The sequence below is a fragment of the Camelus ferus genome, chromosome 1 (genome assembly GCF_009834535.1).
Source record: "Camelus ferus isolate YT-003-E chromosome 1, BCGSAC_Cfer_1.0, whole genome shotgun sequence".
Taxonomy (NCBI): domain Eukaryota; kingdom Metazoa; phylum Chordata; class Mammalia; order Artiodactyla; family Camelidae; genus Camelus; species Camelus ferus.
In genome coordinates, this window is record NC_045696.1 from 12,100,097 (window position 1) to 12,115,694 (window position 15,598).

Genomic DNA, 15,598 nt, shown 5'->3' on the forward strand with positions numbered 1-15,598 from the left:
AACAACAAACATGCCTGGTTCACAGCAGGTACTTCCGATCATTCGCTCAGCACTCAGGAGGTGTGAGCCTCACCGCGCTGTCTCTGTGTTTCCTAGGGTTTTCACTTTCTTCTGTGGAAGAAGATGGTGTCCGAAGGCTCTACGTGAACAGTGTGAAGGAAACTGGCTTAGCTTCCAAGAAAGGTCGGTCACTAAGTGTCTTGTCTGTCTATCTTAAATTCCCTTTCATCTTTCTCTAGTTGGTGGGTGAGAAGGATATGCCCAAAGGGTTCATCTGTAAAGACCATTTAAATGTTGTCTTATTGAAAACCCTTCCACGGAATGTGCATATTATTTCCATAAATTCAGTTGTGCAGGGAACGTTGCCTTCTTGAATTTTAAATCTGATTCTGAGCCCATTTCCATGGGGCTGGTGGGAAATTTCCTTCTAATGGTAGATGGTTGTCTTTGTCCTTCCCTGCCTTCTGAGGTGGAATGGGGGTCCTGGGGGTCCGCCTGGAGCAGAACATTCCAGAAGACCCCTCTGTGCTTTGGTCAAAGGTGACAGTGGCCTTTGCCTTCACCTGCGAAGCCCCTCATGTTCTGTTGCTGCCATGGATGGAGGGATCCAGGGCTTCAGGATTCAGACTTCTGCCCCGCCCCTGAGGGCTCTTCTCCGCCACCCCTGCCCGCGGCCCTGCCGTCTAGGCTGTTTGTGCAACCTCAGCTCTCCATCACTTTTCGACTCCAAGAATCCTTTCAACCTAGATTTTTTGCCTCCTATGTTAGTTTCCTAGGGCTGCATTCAGAAATCACCACAAACTGGGTGTTTAAAAACCACAGGAATGTACACAGATCAGGAGGCTAGAAGCTTGAAATCAAGGTATTGGCTGGCTTGTTTCCTTCTGGAGCCTCTGCCGGGAGGATCTGTCTCCTGGTTCCTTCCCGAGTCTGCTGGCTGCTGGTAGCCCTTGGCACCCTTGGCTTGTAGCCTCATCACTCTAATTTCTGCCTCTGTCCTCATGTGGCGTCATTTCCTGTGCATCTCTCTGTGTCTTCACATGGCCTTACTCCAAGAACACCAGCCACTGGATTTAGGACCCACTCTAATCCAGTATGACTTCATCCTGACTTAATTACCTCTGCAAAGACCCTATTTCCAAATAAGGTCACGTTCTGATGTTCTGGGTGGATGTGAATTTTGGGGGGACACTAGTCAAGTCGTCATACTCACTGTAAACAAATTGGGCAGGAAAGTAAGGTTTAAAATCCACCTTCATTTCATTTCATTCTTGCTGTAGAACGTTTAGCTTCCTCCAGGCAAAATAGCGCTCACTGAAGGCAGAAGTCTAAGCTGTCTCGGCCAGTCGTGCTTGGATGCAGTCTGCCTGTGTCTGTTCCACTGAGGACGGCTGAATGGAGCCGCGGGAAAAGGATGGAGTGTCTGCCCACCTTTCCTCCCTCCTTCCGGTTCTGGCGCAGCTTAGTCCTGGGTGTTCATGGCTTGCAAGCTCCCTGTGCAGCTTACCCTTTGCCCTGTGCTGTAAGCACTGGGGCGTTGCTGCCCACAAGCTTGGCTCTGCAAAGACATGGCGAAGGTGTGACAGACGGGAACTGAAGTCCCAGTAATTTATCCATCGCTAGCTGTCATGGAGGAGGACTTCCCTTCATTTTTCCTTCCATATTTTCGAGGCCAAAGGCGACCTGGAGGCCAGAGTTCGACGCACTCACTAAGTGTATCTCAGCTAAGAGCAGAGGTGACGGGGTTTATTCCCCTTTAAGGCCCAAACTGATTTTTATCTCTTTCAGTGAGTGTGCCGGGTGGCGTGGTGCGGAGGTGGGGGAATACGCGGCCCTGCTTTTAGTCACATCCTGTTTTAGTCCTTTGAATCCAAGAACCCTGGTGTTAGATAAAAACAAACTGTTGTCTGCTCCAACCCCCTTGCCCCACAGCGCGCTGTTCCCTCCAGGTGCGGCCGTCATGCCCGTTAGTCCTCCTAGGGGGCAAACACTGTCAGGCTGTCAGGGGAGATATTGGGGTATTTGATGTTAAATGTAGCCTCTACACGAAGCCCTCCTGATGCTGGAGAGCTCACTGGGGACCGGACTGCCTCTTTGCAGACATCTCAGATTAGAAGACATCCTCCTCGTTCAGCTTTTGGTCACTGTTTTGCTTTCTTCTTTAATTAATTAATTGATTAACTTTGGGGGGGCTGGGGGAGGTGGTTAGGTTTATTTATCTTTAGGGAGGTACTGGGGATTGAATCCAGGACCTTGTGCATGCTAAGCATGCGCTCTACGCCTTGAGCTATACCCTCCCCCGGCCTTCCTTCTTTATAGCTATCCGTTGATATGCATCATGCTACAACTGCCAAGTCTTTTCCACATTTGACGCTCCCAGATCCTTCAACAAGTCATTAGAATGTAGAATCCAACTCCGGTGACTGCCCTCTGGACACAGTCCAGATGCCAGTGTTCCTTAAAATGACCAGAATGTGGTGCCACCAAGGGGAGTCTGGTGAGATGCAGCCTAATTAGAATGGAACATCCTGTTGGCATTAACTGACCCTGCACCTTACTGCTTTCTGTGAGCCACCTTCGGCTTTTGGCCTGTGGCAGTTTCACTCCCATGTTCCTGCTGTCCCTGCCCCTGCTCGCAGTTGCATCTCATGTTGGCTGTCCTTGTGGAAGGGACCCTTTGAACCAAAGTGTGTTACTTTGCACTTACCTCTCTGTCCGTCCTGGGCATGTTTGTTTTGGCCCAGTACTCTGCTCTTGGAGTTACATCAGGCGTCTTCTTTGCTGTCATCTAGGTGTCTTCCTGTGGCTGCACAGGGCAGAGCCCAGTGGAGAAAACCACGTGCCACATTTCTCTAGATAGCTTGGATACTTCACGATTTTTACCGTGGGCAGGTGGGGATTATTTTTGAGTAGGCTGAAATTTTTTTTAAAAGTTATCTTCTTCTACCAAGTATTAATAGTGAGAGTTAACATCTGTTGAATGTCTTCAACATGCCAAGTGCTGTGCGAAGACTTTTACATGGATCATTTCATTTAATCTCATTTAGCTCAGTCCCCTGTTACATATGAGGAAACTGAGGCTGGGAGAGATTGAATAATAAACAGTGGGGGGGTTGTGACAGAAGGACCCAGTGAGGCACTGCATCAGCCGCCCCCCCCCCTCCCCGCAGTGCTGAGACTCCTCCTCTCACTCGCTGATACTGAGAAGCACTCACTCGGGTGGCCCCCTGTGTTGGTTTCCTAGAGGTTGCCATAACAAAGAACCACAAACCAGGTGGCTTAAAAAGCAGAATTGTATTCCCACTGTTCTGCAGGGCAGAGTCTGAAGCCAACGCGTCTGTAGAGCTGTGGTCCCTGTAAAGGCTCTGGGGAAGGAGCCTGCCTGGCCTCTTCCAGCATCTGGTGGCTCCAAGCATTCATCAGCTTGAGGCCACATCCCTCCAAGCTCAGTCTTCGTCTTCACATGCTGTCTCCTTTCTGTGTCCCTCGTCTGTGTGTCTCCTACAGGGACACTTGTCAGTGGGTTTAGGACCCATTGGACGATCCAGCATGATCTTATCTCAAGATCCTTTGCTAAATTATAACTGCAAAGGTCCTGATTCTAAATCGGGCCATGTTCCCAGGTTCTGGGACATGGACATACCCTATTAGGGACCACCATTCAACCGACTACACCCTCTTGTTTAACCAGTCATAATAAACCTGGAAATTCTTAAAAAAAAAAAAAACCTACAAAACTTGCAGATGTTTTTAGTTTTTCAGTCTTTTCTTCTTTTTTTCCATTCTATTACCTCCTCTAACATCTAACTGAGTCTTCTCCAAGAGAAAACTTAAAAAACAGCAGTTACTTTTCCCAGTGGAAATTTTGTATCTGCAATTCAAATATGATGACACCAAACTCTCTCACCTAAAAAATGGAACAGTTGGCTTCCCAGAAGTCAGCCTCCGACGCGGAGAAAAGCCTTCTCGTTCCATTGCCTTCCCACCCATGATGTTCCTGGGAGTATTTTATGATAGAAAGTTGATGTCAAGGATTTTGAAAGCTAAGTAAGAAAAGCTGGCCCGCGGGTGTTACTTGGTGAAGCTGGGACGTGAAAAGTTCTCTGTGGGATCATTTTTCTGCAGAATCAGAGGCAAGATGTGCAGATGCCTGAGGGGCTGCGTGGCCTCACATTTTGAGGTTCATCCTTTGTGCCCTTCGGTCACTCCCTTCTACAAGTCTGTTTTTCCACATTAGTCTAGAAAATAAGAATCAGACTCCTCTTCTCTTCTTCCCTAACCTCTCCCGTTCTCAAGCTGCTGGAATGTTCTTCTCATGTCAGGTGGAACTGCCCCGGGTTGGTCACGGCTTCCTGTTCTCTGAGGTCGGATCAGGCTGCTTCACGGCTGCTGCTCTGGGTCCCAAAATTTGGCAAGTCCTCAGTGCACTTTGCAAAAGTAGCAGAACCTTTGGAGACCTTCAAAAGATCATTTACCCTGAGGTCCTAATCTAGATTCAAAAAGGCGGGGGTGGCAAAAATGATTGCATTTGGTTCTATAAACTGTCGTCTCTAAATGTGTTTGCAATGGGATAACTGTCAGGGGTTGTAGCCGGAGGAAACTTGCATTTTGGTTTTGTAGAAATGATTGTTGGACACTGCTGTGTCACACGTGTACCCTGTCACATGAGCATGTACAAAACAGAGATTGCTGTAATCAGGGAGCATTTCCATCTTTTCCCCTCGAAATTATAGGACGATAGCTTTAGCATTTAGAATTAGCATTTGCGAGGAGAAATCGGCAGATGCCAAGAGCACATAGATTCCAGAAGGAGTAAATTTGTTTCATTGGTGTATTCAGGACCAGAGAGGTGTGCCGTGACATCCGAGTCCAAGTCTAGAATCTTCTGACACCGAAGCCCACCGTGATCACCCGCTGATCCCTTTGAGCACTGCAGCCTGGCTGCAGCAGCACCTGTAACAAGAGCGCTCCATGTGCCCTTTAGAAGCAGGCCTCCAAAAAGCTGTGATCTGATTCGATGCTGCCACTGCTTTTATGTGTGTGCAAAATTAAACATTTTCCATCTCGCCTTGGCAGGCCTGAAAGCGGGAGACGAGATTCTCGAGATCAATCATCGCGCTGCCGGCACCCTGAACTCAGCCGTGCTCAAAGAGTTCCTCACGCAGCCGTCCCTGGGCCTTCTGGTGAGGACCCACCCCGAGCTGGAGGCGGGAGCCGAGCTGCTGGAGAGCCCACCCCACCGGCTGGACGGGCCCGCCGACCTCAGCGAGAGCCCCCTCGCCTTTCTCACCAGCAACACAGGTACGGCTGGACACGGGGCTGCCCCCGGGCTGGGCCCAGGTCTGCAGGCACCCGGGCAGCCGCCCAGGCCACTTGCCTGTTTCCGTGGGCTTCCTGCGTCTGGCTATGGGAGTAAGCTGAGCCGGTTACTGAGCTTCTTGTGGAATGGCAAAGGGGTTGGGAAATTTTGTGCTGGTGGAAATTGCTGTTTTGCTGTAGATCCACCTGTCATGTGGACGTCTTTGTCATGCTGCTGCTGTTTCTCATCTGGGAGAAAGATAGATGGATAGAGGCCACTGTCCCTTGGCTATGGACAGAGATTTCGAGACACAGGTGTGCCAGGAATCACTTAAGATGCTGGGGTTCTTGGTCTTACCCTTGCCTTCCACATCACCAAAACCAGCCGACCCTACTTTTCCTTGCGTAAGAGGAGGATGGGAGGTGAGATGCCCAGAGCAGAAATGTGCCCCAGAGCTGGTGTTTGGTTTACTTTTCTCTTGGGCTCCTCTGCCCTAGTGTCTGAACGTGAGCCCGTCGGCGGAAACCCCTGCCCTGCCCCATCTGCTGCTTTTCCTGTTTACATCCTTTCCTCCTGCTCCCTCTAAAAGCAGCTCCTTCTAAGCAGCAGCTTGAATGCTACCTGCCCTGGGAGGCCTTCCCGGGACCCCACTGAGCTCCATCCTCCATCCTCGTCATGCGGGCCCTGCTCCGGTTGACTGTTCGTCCTTGCTTGTGTCTCTCCTGAATTTGTTTCCTGGGACTGCGCTCAGGTCTTACACAGGCACCCAGTCTTGTTCAGCAGGAGGATTAGGAACTGAGCCCACTCGTGAATAGCGTATTGCCGTCTCTTATCCTCACTATGCCCTGCTTCTAGAGTTGGCGTTGATTTAGCTCGTTGGGGTTTGAGATTTATCTTCTTTTTAAAACTTGGGTTGAAAAAAAAAGTCTTCAGTTTCAACATCTGAGCGTAGGTACCTGGAGTATTCTTGTTTTTCAGCGTCCCTTCTGAAGCTTGGCTCGGTAAGAATGGATCACAAGCAGATGCCTTGTGACAGTTTATCTTTTTTTTGGTGGCCCCCTGGAAGAATTCAACAAGTTGAGGCTTCAGAGAATCGATCACACTTCGTTACTATTGACTTTTGACTCATTTTGTTGTTGCAATACCCACATGCCCGTCACATATTTGGAAGACGACTCCAGTGAGCTGTGTTCCCTTAAAAACAGGGAATGGGTACTGTGAAGGCTCTTCTTTTATGTCACCACAAGGTGGCAGGCTCGATCCCATAAAACTCAGTTCACATTTATTTCTGTAAAATGACTTTGATTGAAGCAAAGTCTTAGATTAGGTTATTTAAAGGATTTTATAAGGTCTAGTTGTTTATGCTTCAAATGACAGTGTGTGCTTACCCCCAAAACAAAACAAAACAGTGTGCGCTCAACCTTTTTTGGATCCCCCCCCCCCCGCCCCCCAGCCCTTCCTGTGGGTTATGGATAAGAAGCAGGGGTTGGCAAACTAAGACCCACCAGCCAAATCCAGCCCATGGCCTGTTTTTGTAAATAAAGCTTTATTGGAGCACAGTCACACCCTTTCATTTATGTTTTGTCTCTGGCTACTGCCCCATTGCAATGGCAGAGCTGAGGAGTTATGACTGGGACGCATGGTCTGCAAAGATGAAAATGTTTACTCTCTAGCCCTTTACAGACCCCTGATAGAAAGTGTGATTGAAATTGCTCACGATTTGTTCCTTTAAAGACAATCACTGTATTGGTGTATTTCTTCTTTTTTTAAAAAAAGATTTTTGTGTGTGTATGTGTACAGCTGGCACATTTTTAAGGCTTTTTATTAATTTTTTTAATTTAAAAATGTGTTTGTACATAGGTGTCTGTGTTAGAAATATGGGAGTACAGCCCTGTTCTGTCAGCAGCCGACCTTACATCCTACTGTGTGTGTCTCCTGCAGATTACACACCTTTGAAATCTGCGTGGCACATCCACTGAACCTACTGTTGCTTAAAGCACATTTAAACTTTTATTTTGGAATCATCCTTAGAAGACTGATTTATTTATTTACATCACAACTTGAAGCTGACATTCCTTAAGTATTTACTCTGTGCTAGGCTTTGAGCTGGATGCTGCGGGTTATCATGGTGACTGTGACATGATTCCATCCTCCAACTTACATTTTAGTGGTGGAGTCTTCTGTTTTTTAATTGCTTCACTGTTTAATATTGTGCAGTGATCAAAAACCCTTCAGAACAAATCTTGCTCAGTCAAGTTCGTTAATCAAACTGGTTTAAGAATACAGCCTGGAAGTCAAGCCACAGCGTAGGTTTTCTGTAAGGTTGCTAAGTTGGTTTCAACGTGAATAAGTTCCAGCAGAATTCGCAAATGCTCTAGGCGGCAGCAGCAGCCCGGTCAGATTGGCTGGAGGGAGAGCAGGCACTCGGGCTCCCCTCCTGGGCCGCGGCCTCTCTGCCTTCTGGTTGCTACCACTTCCTGGTCCCCGTTGAACAGTGAAAGATGAAAGGGGATGCAAGTAAACAGGATAAAATAACCTGGAAGATGATTCCATAATGAGACAGAGATAAAGCAGGTTGCACCGACAGCTGCAGTGAAAATAGAAAACAACTGAGAAAATGTGTACAACGGGCAGGCTGGACGAGAGCCTTAGCCTAAATATAGAGGTAACTACAAAGGAGAAGCATCTCAAGTGACAGATTTGAGGGTTGATGCAGGGGATCATCTTAGGGTGGTCATAGAGGGTATTAGGCAACCTTGACGGAGGATCGTGTGGTGACCACGTGCACCCGGCTGGTGCCTGTCTGCAGGAGGCTGGCCCTGAGGCTTGCCCCATCTTACAAGTCCAAGCGTGCGAGCTTGCGCCGATCCTGCCCTGAGAACCCTGATTGAAATATGTGATTAGCTATTGGAGCTGAATTATTTCCCAACACTTTTTCATGAAAAGGTTTGTTTCTACTCTGTAGAAGCACCACTGCCCAGTGGCTGAGAGTGGGCTCTGGAACCAGGTTCCTTGGCAGTGAGTTTGTTTTTGGTTGTTTCTTTTTTGGTTTTTTTTTTTTTTAGTTTTTTATTGATGTATAGTTGATTTACAATGTTAGTTTCAGGTGTACAGCGAAGTGATTCGGTTATACATATATACGTATACATGTATGTTTTTTCTTTTCAGATTCTTTTTCATTACAGGTTATTACAAGAAATTGAATCTAGTTCCCTGTGCTGTACAGTAGGTCCTTGTTGTTTATCTATTTTATGTATAGTAATGTGTGTCTGTTAATCCCCAACCCCTAATTTATCCCTCCCTGCCCTTTCCCCTTCCTAGGAAGCATAGCTTGTTTTCTCTGTGAGTCTGTTTTTGGTTTGTAAATAGAATTTGTATTTTTTTTTTTTTTTTTAGATTCCACATGTAAGTGATAACATAAATTTGTCTTTCTCTGTCTGACTTAATTCACTTAGGATGATAATCCATCCATGTTGCTGCGAAGGCAGTATTTTATTCTTTTTTATGGCTGAGAGTCCTGTTTTTCAGTTTATTAGCTTCATGACTTTGAACAGATTATGCTTAATCTCTCTGTGTCCCATTTCTCGAGCATAAAATGGGGATAATACCTGGCTACTCTCAAGCTAGGTGGTTGTGAGGAGTAATTGAGTTATAAAAGTAAAGTATTTAGAATAGGTCCTAGGAGGCGCTCGGTAAATGTCAGGCATCTAATGCACAGCCTGCCTTGGGGACGGGAAGGTCCTCTGGTTTGTAACTCAGTTTGGATCTCCTCACTGCCCTCTACGCCACCTCAATCTGCGCCAGGCAGATTGTCTGATAACTAAGTCTATGAAGTATACTTAAAACAGTTTCCTTTCCCAGGTGGGAAGAAGTGAGTTCTGCAGTCTAGAAGGCTGAGACCCTGGGGGCCTTTTCAGAGATCCCAGTTCTCTTGGTCTGGGGTCAGGCCTGGGTGTGCACATGTTGGGTGGCTGCTTAAAAATCCTTAGGTGATTCTAATGTGCAGCTAAGGTTGGAGGCTTGGTCATTGACCCTCTTTTTTCGTCCTGGTGGAATGGTGAGATGGTTGGAGTGTTATGGTCACACACAAACCATCTACAGCGAGATTTGTGGATAACACTTTGTGCTTTGCTTCACTGAGGTTTTTGTGATGAAAAGCTGTTAGGTGATCTGGAGTTCCTTCTCCATCCTCTTCCTCTGTATGAGAAGGAAGCATGGTGACTGGGTTGCTGTGTTGGCTTAGAAAGAGGAGGAGACCCCACCCTAAGTGTTCTCTCCAAGACTCAGTTTCCCATTCTTGGCCACCCTCCATCCATGAGTCCTTGTTAAAATCTGGGGCTACTTTCGTCCTTTTTTTCCCCAATAGTTGTTTTAGTTACATACTGGGAAGAAAATGAGGGAAGGATGTGCATACACAAAGATCATTCCTTCAGTGGCTGTTACTGTAGAAAGAACCTTGAAGTCAAGGGGAAGCTGGAGTAGGAAGTTGCAAAACTCTGCTTCTGTGAAGTCTCCAAAAAGCCTGTCTAATGTTCCTGTGTGATTTATTTTGAATGCCGATCTCATCTGGTGCTACTAACTTTTGGTCCAGATAATTCTTTGCTGTGGGGGCTGTCCTGTGCATCAATGTCAGAGCAGTATTCCTGCAGACCCCTCTAAGCTGGTCGTCGGAACCCCTCCCCCAAGCTGTGTCCATCAAAAATAACCTTCAGACATCGCCCAGTGTCCCCTGAGGGGCAGAATCTTCCCTGGTTTAAGCCACTGGCCTGGTTTATTAGAGTGAATGCCCCCACCACCCAGTTAGGGAAATATTACGGTGAACAAACATCAATATAGGAAAGCAATTCTAGATCTAAAATAATTTAAAAAATAAAAGTTTTATAAAATAAAACCCCCAATTTTATGCCAGTGAGAAGAATCATAATTCCAGTGGCATCCCTGGGGTCTTTCCAAGGCTTCAGAACACCTGCTTGTCTCCCTCATTTTAAGTCGTCATTAAGGTTCATGTGCATTTGACTTCTGTGGTGGAGACGGCTCTGTTTCACCTTCCCTAAAATTCAACTTGACCAGTTGGGGTGAAGCAGGTGCCTTTGGTTAGCTCAGCAGTTAGTTCACGGTATTACAAGGAAAGCTCAGTGAACTGAGGTTGCCTCTGATTTGCAAAGTGGTCCTTCCAGAAGTCAAGCTGGGAGAGCAAAGTGGCCGTGGCTCACACCAGCCCGTATGCGTTAAAGACAATTAGACCAGCCTTGGGTTTGGAGAGCCAGCCCACATCTGTCTGATGCCGAGTGGAGGATTGCGGTGTGTAGTGAGTACAGCTCGCCCTCCGGCATGAAGTCAGTTCAGCAGTGTGGGTTGTGTGTAACAGGACAGGCTTCTGTGACCACCAGGAGAGTCTAGGCATCTTGGTCAGAGTGAGGAGTCCTTAAGCCCTTAAGCTCTCAACAGCCTTTGATTTTTGCAGTACCGGCTTCCCTGCGGCGCCCTGGGAAATGCAGGGCTCTGTTTCGGGCTGATGTTCCCTGCAGATGGTCTGGAGCTCCGTTCTGCAAACAGCAGACAACTAGGCAGCAGGGAGGAGCAGCAAAGAAGGAGGAACCGCACAGATTTATCTTCCTGCAAACAAATATGGTCCCTTTCTCCAGATTGTCTGGGGTCTCCCAGATACCCGCGGCATGCGGTCTTCTGTTTGTCGATAAAACTTGGAGCCGTGTGTGTTTTGTAAACTGTCTGTGCAAGATGCTTATTGTCACACAGCACATGGCCTGCTTCCGCCCGCCCTGCTGGGAAGATCCCAGCGCCTTGTTCTGATTTCCAGCTGGATTTGATTAATGACATCCATCAACTCCTGTGCGTGAGAAAAAAACACTGTTTCAGAGGTTGAGCCTCCATTTGTGTATTTTAAAGAACGTGCGTGGATTAGGTACTATCTGACTTTCACAGCAGGCCGACGGGATCAGGAAAAACTACCTACAGTTTTTATGGATTAAAAATTTTTTCTCTGTAGGGAAACAGACGCTGGGGTTTTGTGAAATTTGGTTGGAAAGAAGTTATTATTTGTCTACCAAGTTAAAGTTGTAGTGTTTTTCCTTTTTTAAAAATAGTGTTTTTTTAGCTCTCCACAAACAATTTTTTTTCCTTTATAATTGTTTTGATTTTGGTTTTTTAGCTTGGGGGAGGGTCGAGTTTTTATGTGATCTTAAATATTATGAGTGTTTCTGTGGAATTCTTATACTCACATGACAGTAAACTGGCTGAAAAGCAAAATAAACTAGTCTGATAATTGGATTCCAGCTAAATGTCTTGATTGGCCATATCTAATCTGTTTTTGCTCCCTTCCCCTTAAACGTTTGTTTTTTTTCACTCAGGGATTTAAACTCAGGTGTTAATAAGGACTTTTAAAAAAATTAATTATAACTGGTTCCTTTTTGGAAATGTTTGAGTTGGAAATTCTGCTAGTTTAACATACATTGTTAATATATCTGATAAGACTAAATAATTGTTTTTTCTTCCTCCATTAAATTTAAGTCCCAAATGGGCTTGGATGGAGCCTGAGTGAATGCACCTTATCCAAGTAAATCACAGATAAATCAAAACATAAGCTTGTATTCATGTGTTTGTACATTGTTGTCTATCCAGCTAATGGCAAGTGGGACGTACTTCTGCAAAGGGTTCCTCAGTCCCCAAAGCAGTATCATGATGTGAGGAGCATTTTAAGAAGCAGAGGAAAGATCACACCTCCTCACAGCAATGACTGTTATTTATGGCAGCTTTGAGATCGCCTGTCGCTCCTGTCCTGCTGGGCCTCAGCCCCGCTTCCTCGTTTTCTGAGGCTGCCCAGCCCCCTGCTTTTTTTTAAAATTAAGGTGTAATTGAATATGATGTTATATTAGTTTCAGGTGTACAACATGATTTGCTATTTGTGTATATTGTGAAATGAACACAATAAATCTGATTAACGTCTGTCACCACATATAGTTAAAATTTGTGTGTGTGATGAAAACTTTCAAGATTTATTTTCTTAGCAACTTGCCATTTTTTAAAAATTTAAAATTTTTAAATTTTTTAATTGAAGTGTAATCAGTTTACAATGTTGCATCAACTTCTTAGCCATTTTCAAATACACGATATAGTGTAAATATAGTCACCATGCCATATGCTGCATCTCCGTGACTTATTCCTTTTATAACTTGAAATTTGTACCTTTCGACCCCCTTCAGCCATTTCACCCACCTGCCTCCCACCCTCCACCCATCTGTTCTTATGAGTTCAGTTTTTGGTTTGTTTTCTCAGATTCCGTGTTAAGTGAGATCATGGGGCGCTTGCCTTTTCCTGTCTTTTCCTTGCCTTTTCACTTGGCATAATGCCCTCAAGGTCCATCCATTTTGTTGCAAATGGTAAGATCTCCTTTGTTTTTATGGCTGAATAACAGACTCCGTTCATCCTTTGTCTCCTTCGTTCTGGCCCCGCTCCCTCTCCGAGCTGCCGGGTGGTTACTGGGCACCTCCTCTTTGCCAGGTGGTGTGCTAAGTGCTAGGCTTAGAGTGGAGAGGTGGGACCGGCAGCTCCCCTGCTCAGATACTTCTCCAACCACCTCCCAGCCTTGTCTTTGGCTTTCTTGGGCCATCTGTGTGTGTACTGGTGAGTAAATGGGGACAGCTACCTCCACCACAAAGATTATTCCTTCAGTATCTGTTGTTGGAGGAAAGTCTCTTGAAGTGAAGGAAGCTTGAAGTTAAGGAAAATAAAATTGTGTTTGTATGGGGTTGCCAAGAAAGTTGACGGTGTTGTTATATATGCTTCTTAAGCTGGGAAGTATGCTGAGCAGGCCTTGGAGTACAGGAGCAAGAACAAGACTTCTCCTGATTGGGTTCCCTGTTCCTGTCATGCTGGTGTCTCTCTTCAGCTCTCTTGAAGGGCATCATTCTCAATTCCTGCCTCTCTGGCTTTCTCTGATCACTGTATTCCCCCTAACCATGTATTGGTTATCTACTGCTGCGTAACAAACCACTCGAAACACCATTTAATTTGCTCACTGTCTATGCTCAGCAGTTTGGGTTGGGCTCAACTGAGTGGCTGTTCTGCTGTCCTTGTCTCAATCACTCATGTCACCTGGGTGTGACTGGGGCTGGTTTAAATGGCCTCACTCACATATTTCATGACTGGTTGGCTGGACCCCTTTCTCCTTGAGGTCTCTTATCCTCAAGAAGGGTTTCATTGCAAGGTGGGTTCCTGGAAGGGCCAGACCAGAAACTGCAAGGCCACTTGAATGAAGCGTTAGGTCAGAATTCACATATCTCCACTTGTGGCCAAAGCAAGTTACAAAGTCAGCCCAAATTCATGGGGTAGGGAAATAGACACACAGATCTGTGCTTAAAGGGGTGGGAGGAAACATCACTGTCATCTTTGCCAACCGCTTTCACAGCTGCATTGCTCTTTCCCTTTCTCTCCTATTTTATTAATTTTTACCATCAATTAAGGGCAGAAGCATGGCTAACAGGGTAAGAAAGAATATATACTTTAGAATCAGATATACCCACAGTTATTGGTTCATAGGTTTTCTTTTATATTCTAGATATTAATATTTTTGCCAGTTATGTGTGTTGCATATAACTTTTCTCAGTCTAGAATGTGTCTTGTTGTATTTAGGGTGCCCCTGGATCAAGAAAGTTTTCAATTTTAGTAAAATCTGATTTTCTATCTCACATGGTTTGTGCTTTTTCTATCTTGTTTAAGAAATTCTTCTCTCTCCCCTGAGTAACATGCATTTTCTTCGATACTTCTTGCTGAAAGATTTATAGTTTGGACCTTTCACTCTCTGGTTTATACCTCCCTGGTATTGATTTTTGTGAATGGTGTGAGTTAGGGTCCAACATTTTATTTTCCCATGTGGGTAATCTGCTGCCCCAGCCACGTTGTCAGATGTTCCATTCTTTTCCCCCAGATCGGCAATGACACATCTGCTGTACATGATACTTCCATACACGGGTGGGGCTGCTTCTGGGACTCCGTTCTGTCAGCCTGTCTTCCTGCTAATTCTGCCCTGCTTTATATTACTGCAACTTTGAATACATTTTGATATCTGTTAGAGAAAGTATCCCAATCTTGTTTGCCTTCTCTAAAACTGTCTTTGGTGTTATTGGCCTTTTGCTCTTTCATAACAATTTTAGTTCCAAAAATAATGCTGCTGGTGTGGTCTGTCTGAATTCAGATTCTTTGGTATTTGCTGAGATTTATATTATGGCTTCATACGTGGCCTGTTTGCATCAGTTGCTGATCCTGGGGCGGGGTATATTCACAAATCTTGTGAATAGGGTTTGACATAGATTCATGGATCAGGCTGAATAATTCGTGATGTTTACATCTTCTACACATTCTGACTAGATCTGTTTTGTCTGGCATTTGTAGAGCTTTCTTGACGTTTGCCTAAAATATTTTCCATCTCTTTACTTATAATCTTCTGTGTCTTTGTATTTAGGTCTGTTTCTTGCAAATAGCATATATGTGGGGCTTTGGATGACATTGCTTTGTTTTTTTATCTAAACATGAAGTTTAAATATCGAGTTTAGTCTACATTCCATTTACTTAGAAGAGCCATGTATTTTGGCTCATTTCTGTCATCATATTTTGCTGTCTTGGTGTTGTTTGTCCTTCCTGCCCTTTCCTGCCCTCTTGGGTTGAATTTCTAAATTCCACTTTCCCCTTTAAACTCACACAGTCAAATTCTGTTCTTTCAGTGGCTGCCTTTAAAATTTTAACATGATTCCTAACAAAACAAAGACCAAATTCTTTTTATTTTCCTCTTGAAACTTCAAAGGACCATGAAGTGATTTAAATACATTCGCCCCTACCATTGTTTTAGTTTCATCTTGTGTTTTTGTAACCTCCAAATGCCTTTTGGGGGAGTAAGTGGAGTGTTTTATACACTAAGACTTGCCTGTGTGTATATCAGCTCTTTATTTTATCATTTCACCTTATATACCAGTGTGTGTGTATATATGTGTGTGTGTGTATTTTTTTCCCACCTAAAGTCCATCCTTTAGAGATTATTTTTTAGTGAGGTTCTGTAGGTAGTAAACTTTCTCATTCTTTGTTAAATGATTTTTAATATATTCTTCTTGAATACTATGGCTTGAAGTACAATTCTATATTGATAATTGAATTGTCAGCATTTGAGGATTTCTGTGCTCTTGTGAAGTGATGTCTTCAGCTAAGTCTTCCAATCTTTCTTCCACCTTTATTCTTATCCATTGTGTGTTTAATTTCAGTGGTTATAGTTCTCATCCCTAAAAATTTTAA

The 15,598-nt window shown here is 45.0% G+C and overlaps 1 protein-coding gene across 1 annotated transcript in view; it reads left to right on the forward strand.

The window, feature by feature from the left end:
• The window catches only part of TIAM1 (TIAM Rac1 associated GEF 1), a 331,093-nt gene that overhangs the window by 294,082 nt on the left and 21,413 nt on the right, over positions 1-15,598 (forward strand). Inside the window, 2 exon segments of the mRNA XM_032476437.1 lie at positions 97-183; positions 5,077-5,301. Of these exon segments, the coding sequence (XP_032332328.1) occupies positions 97-183; positions 5,077-5,301 (312 nt within the window).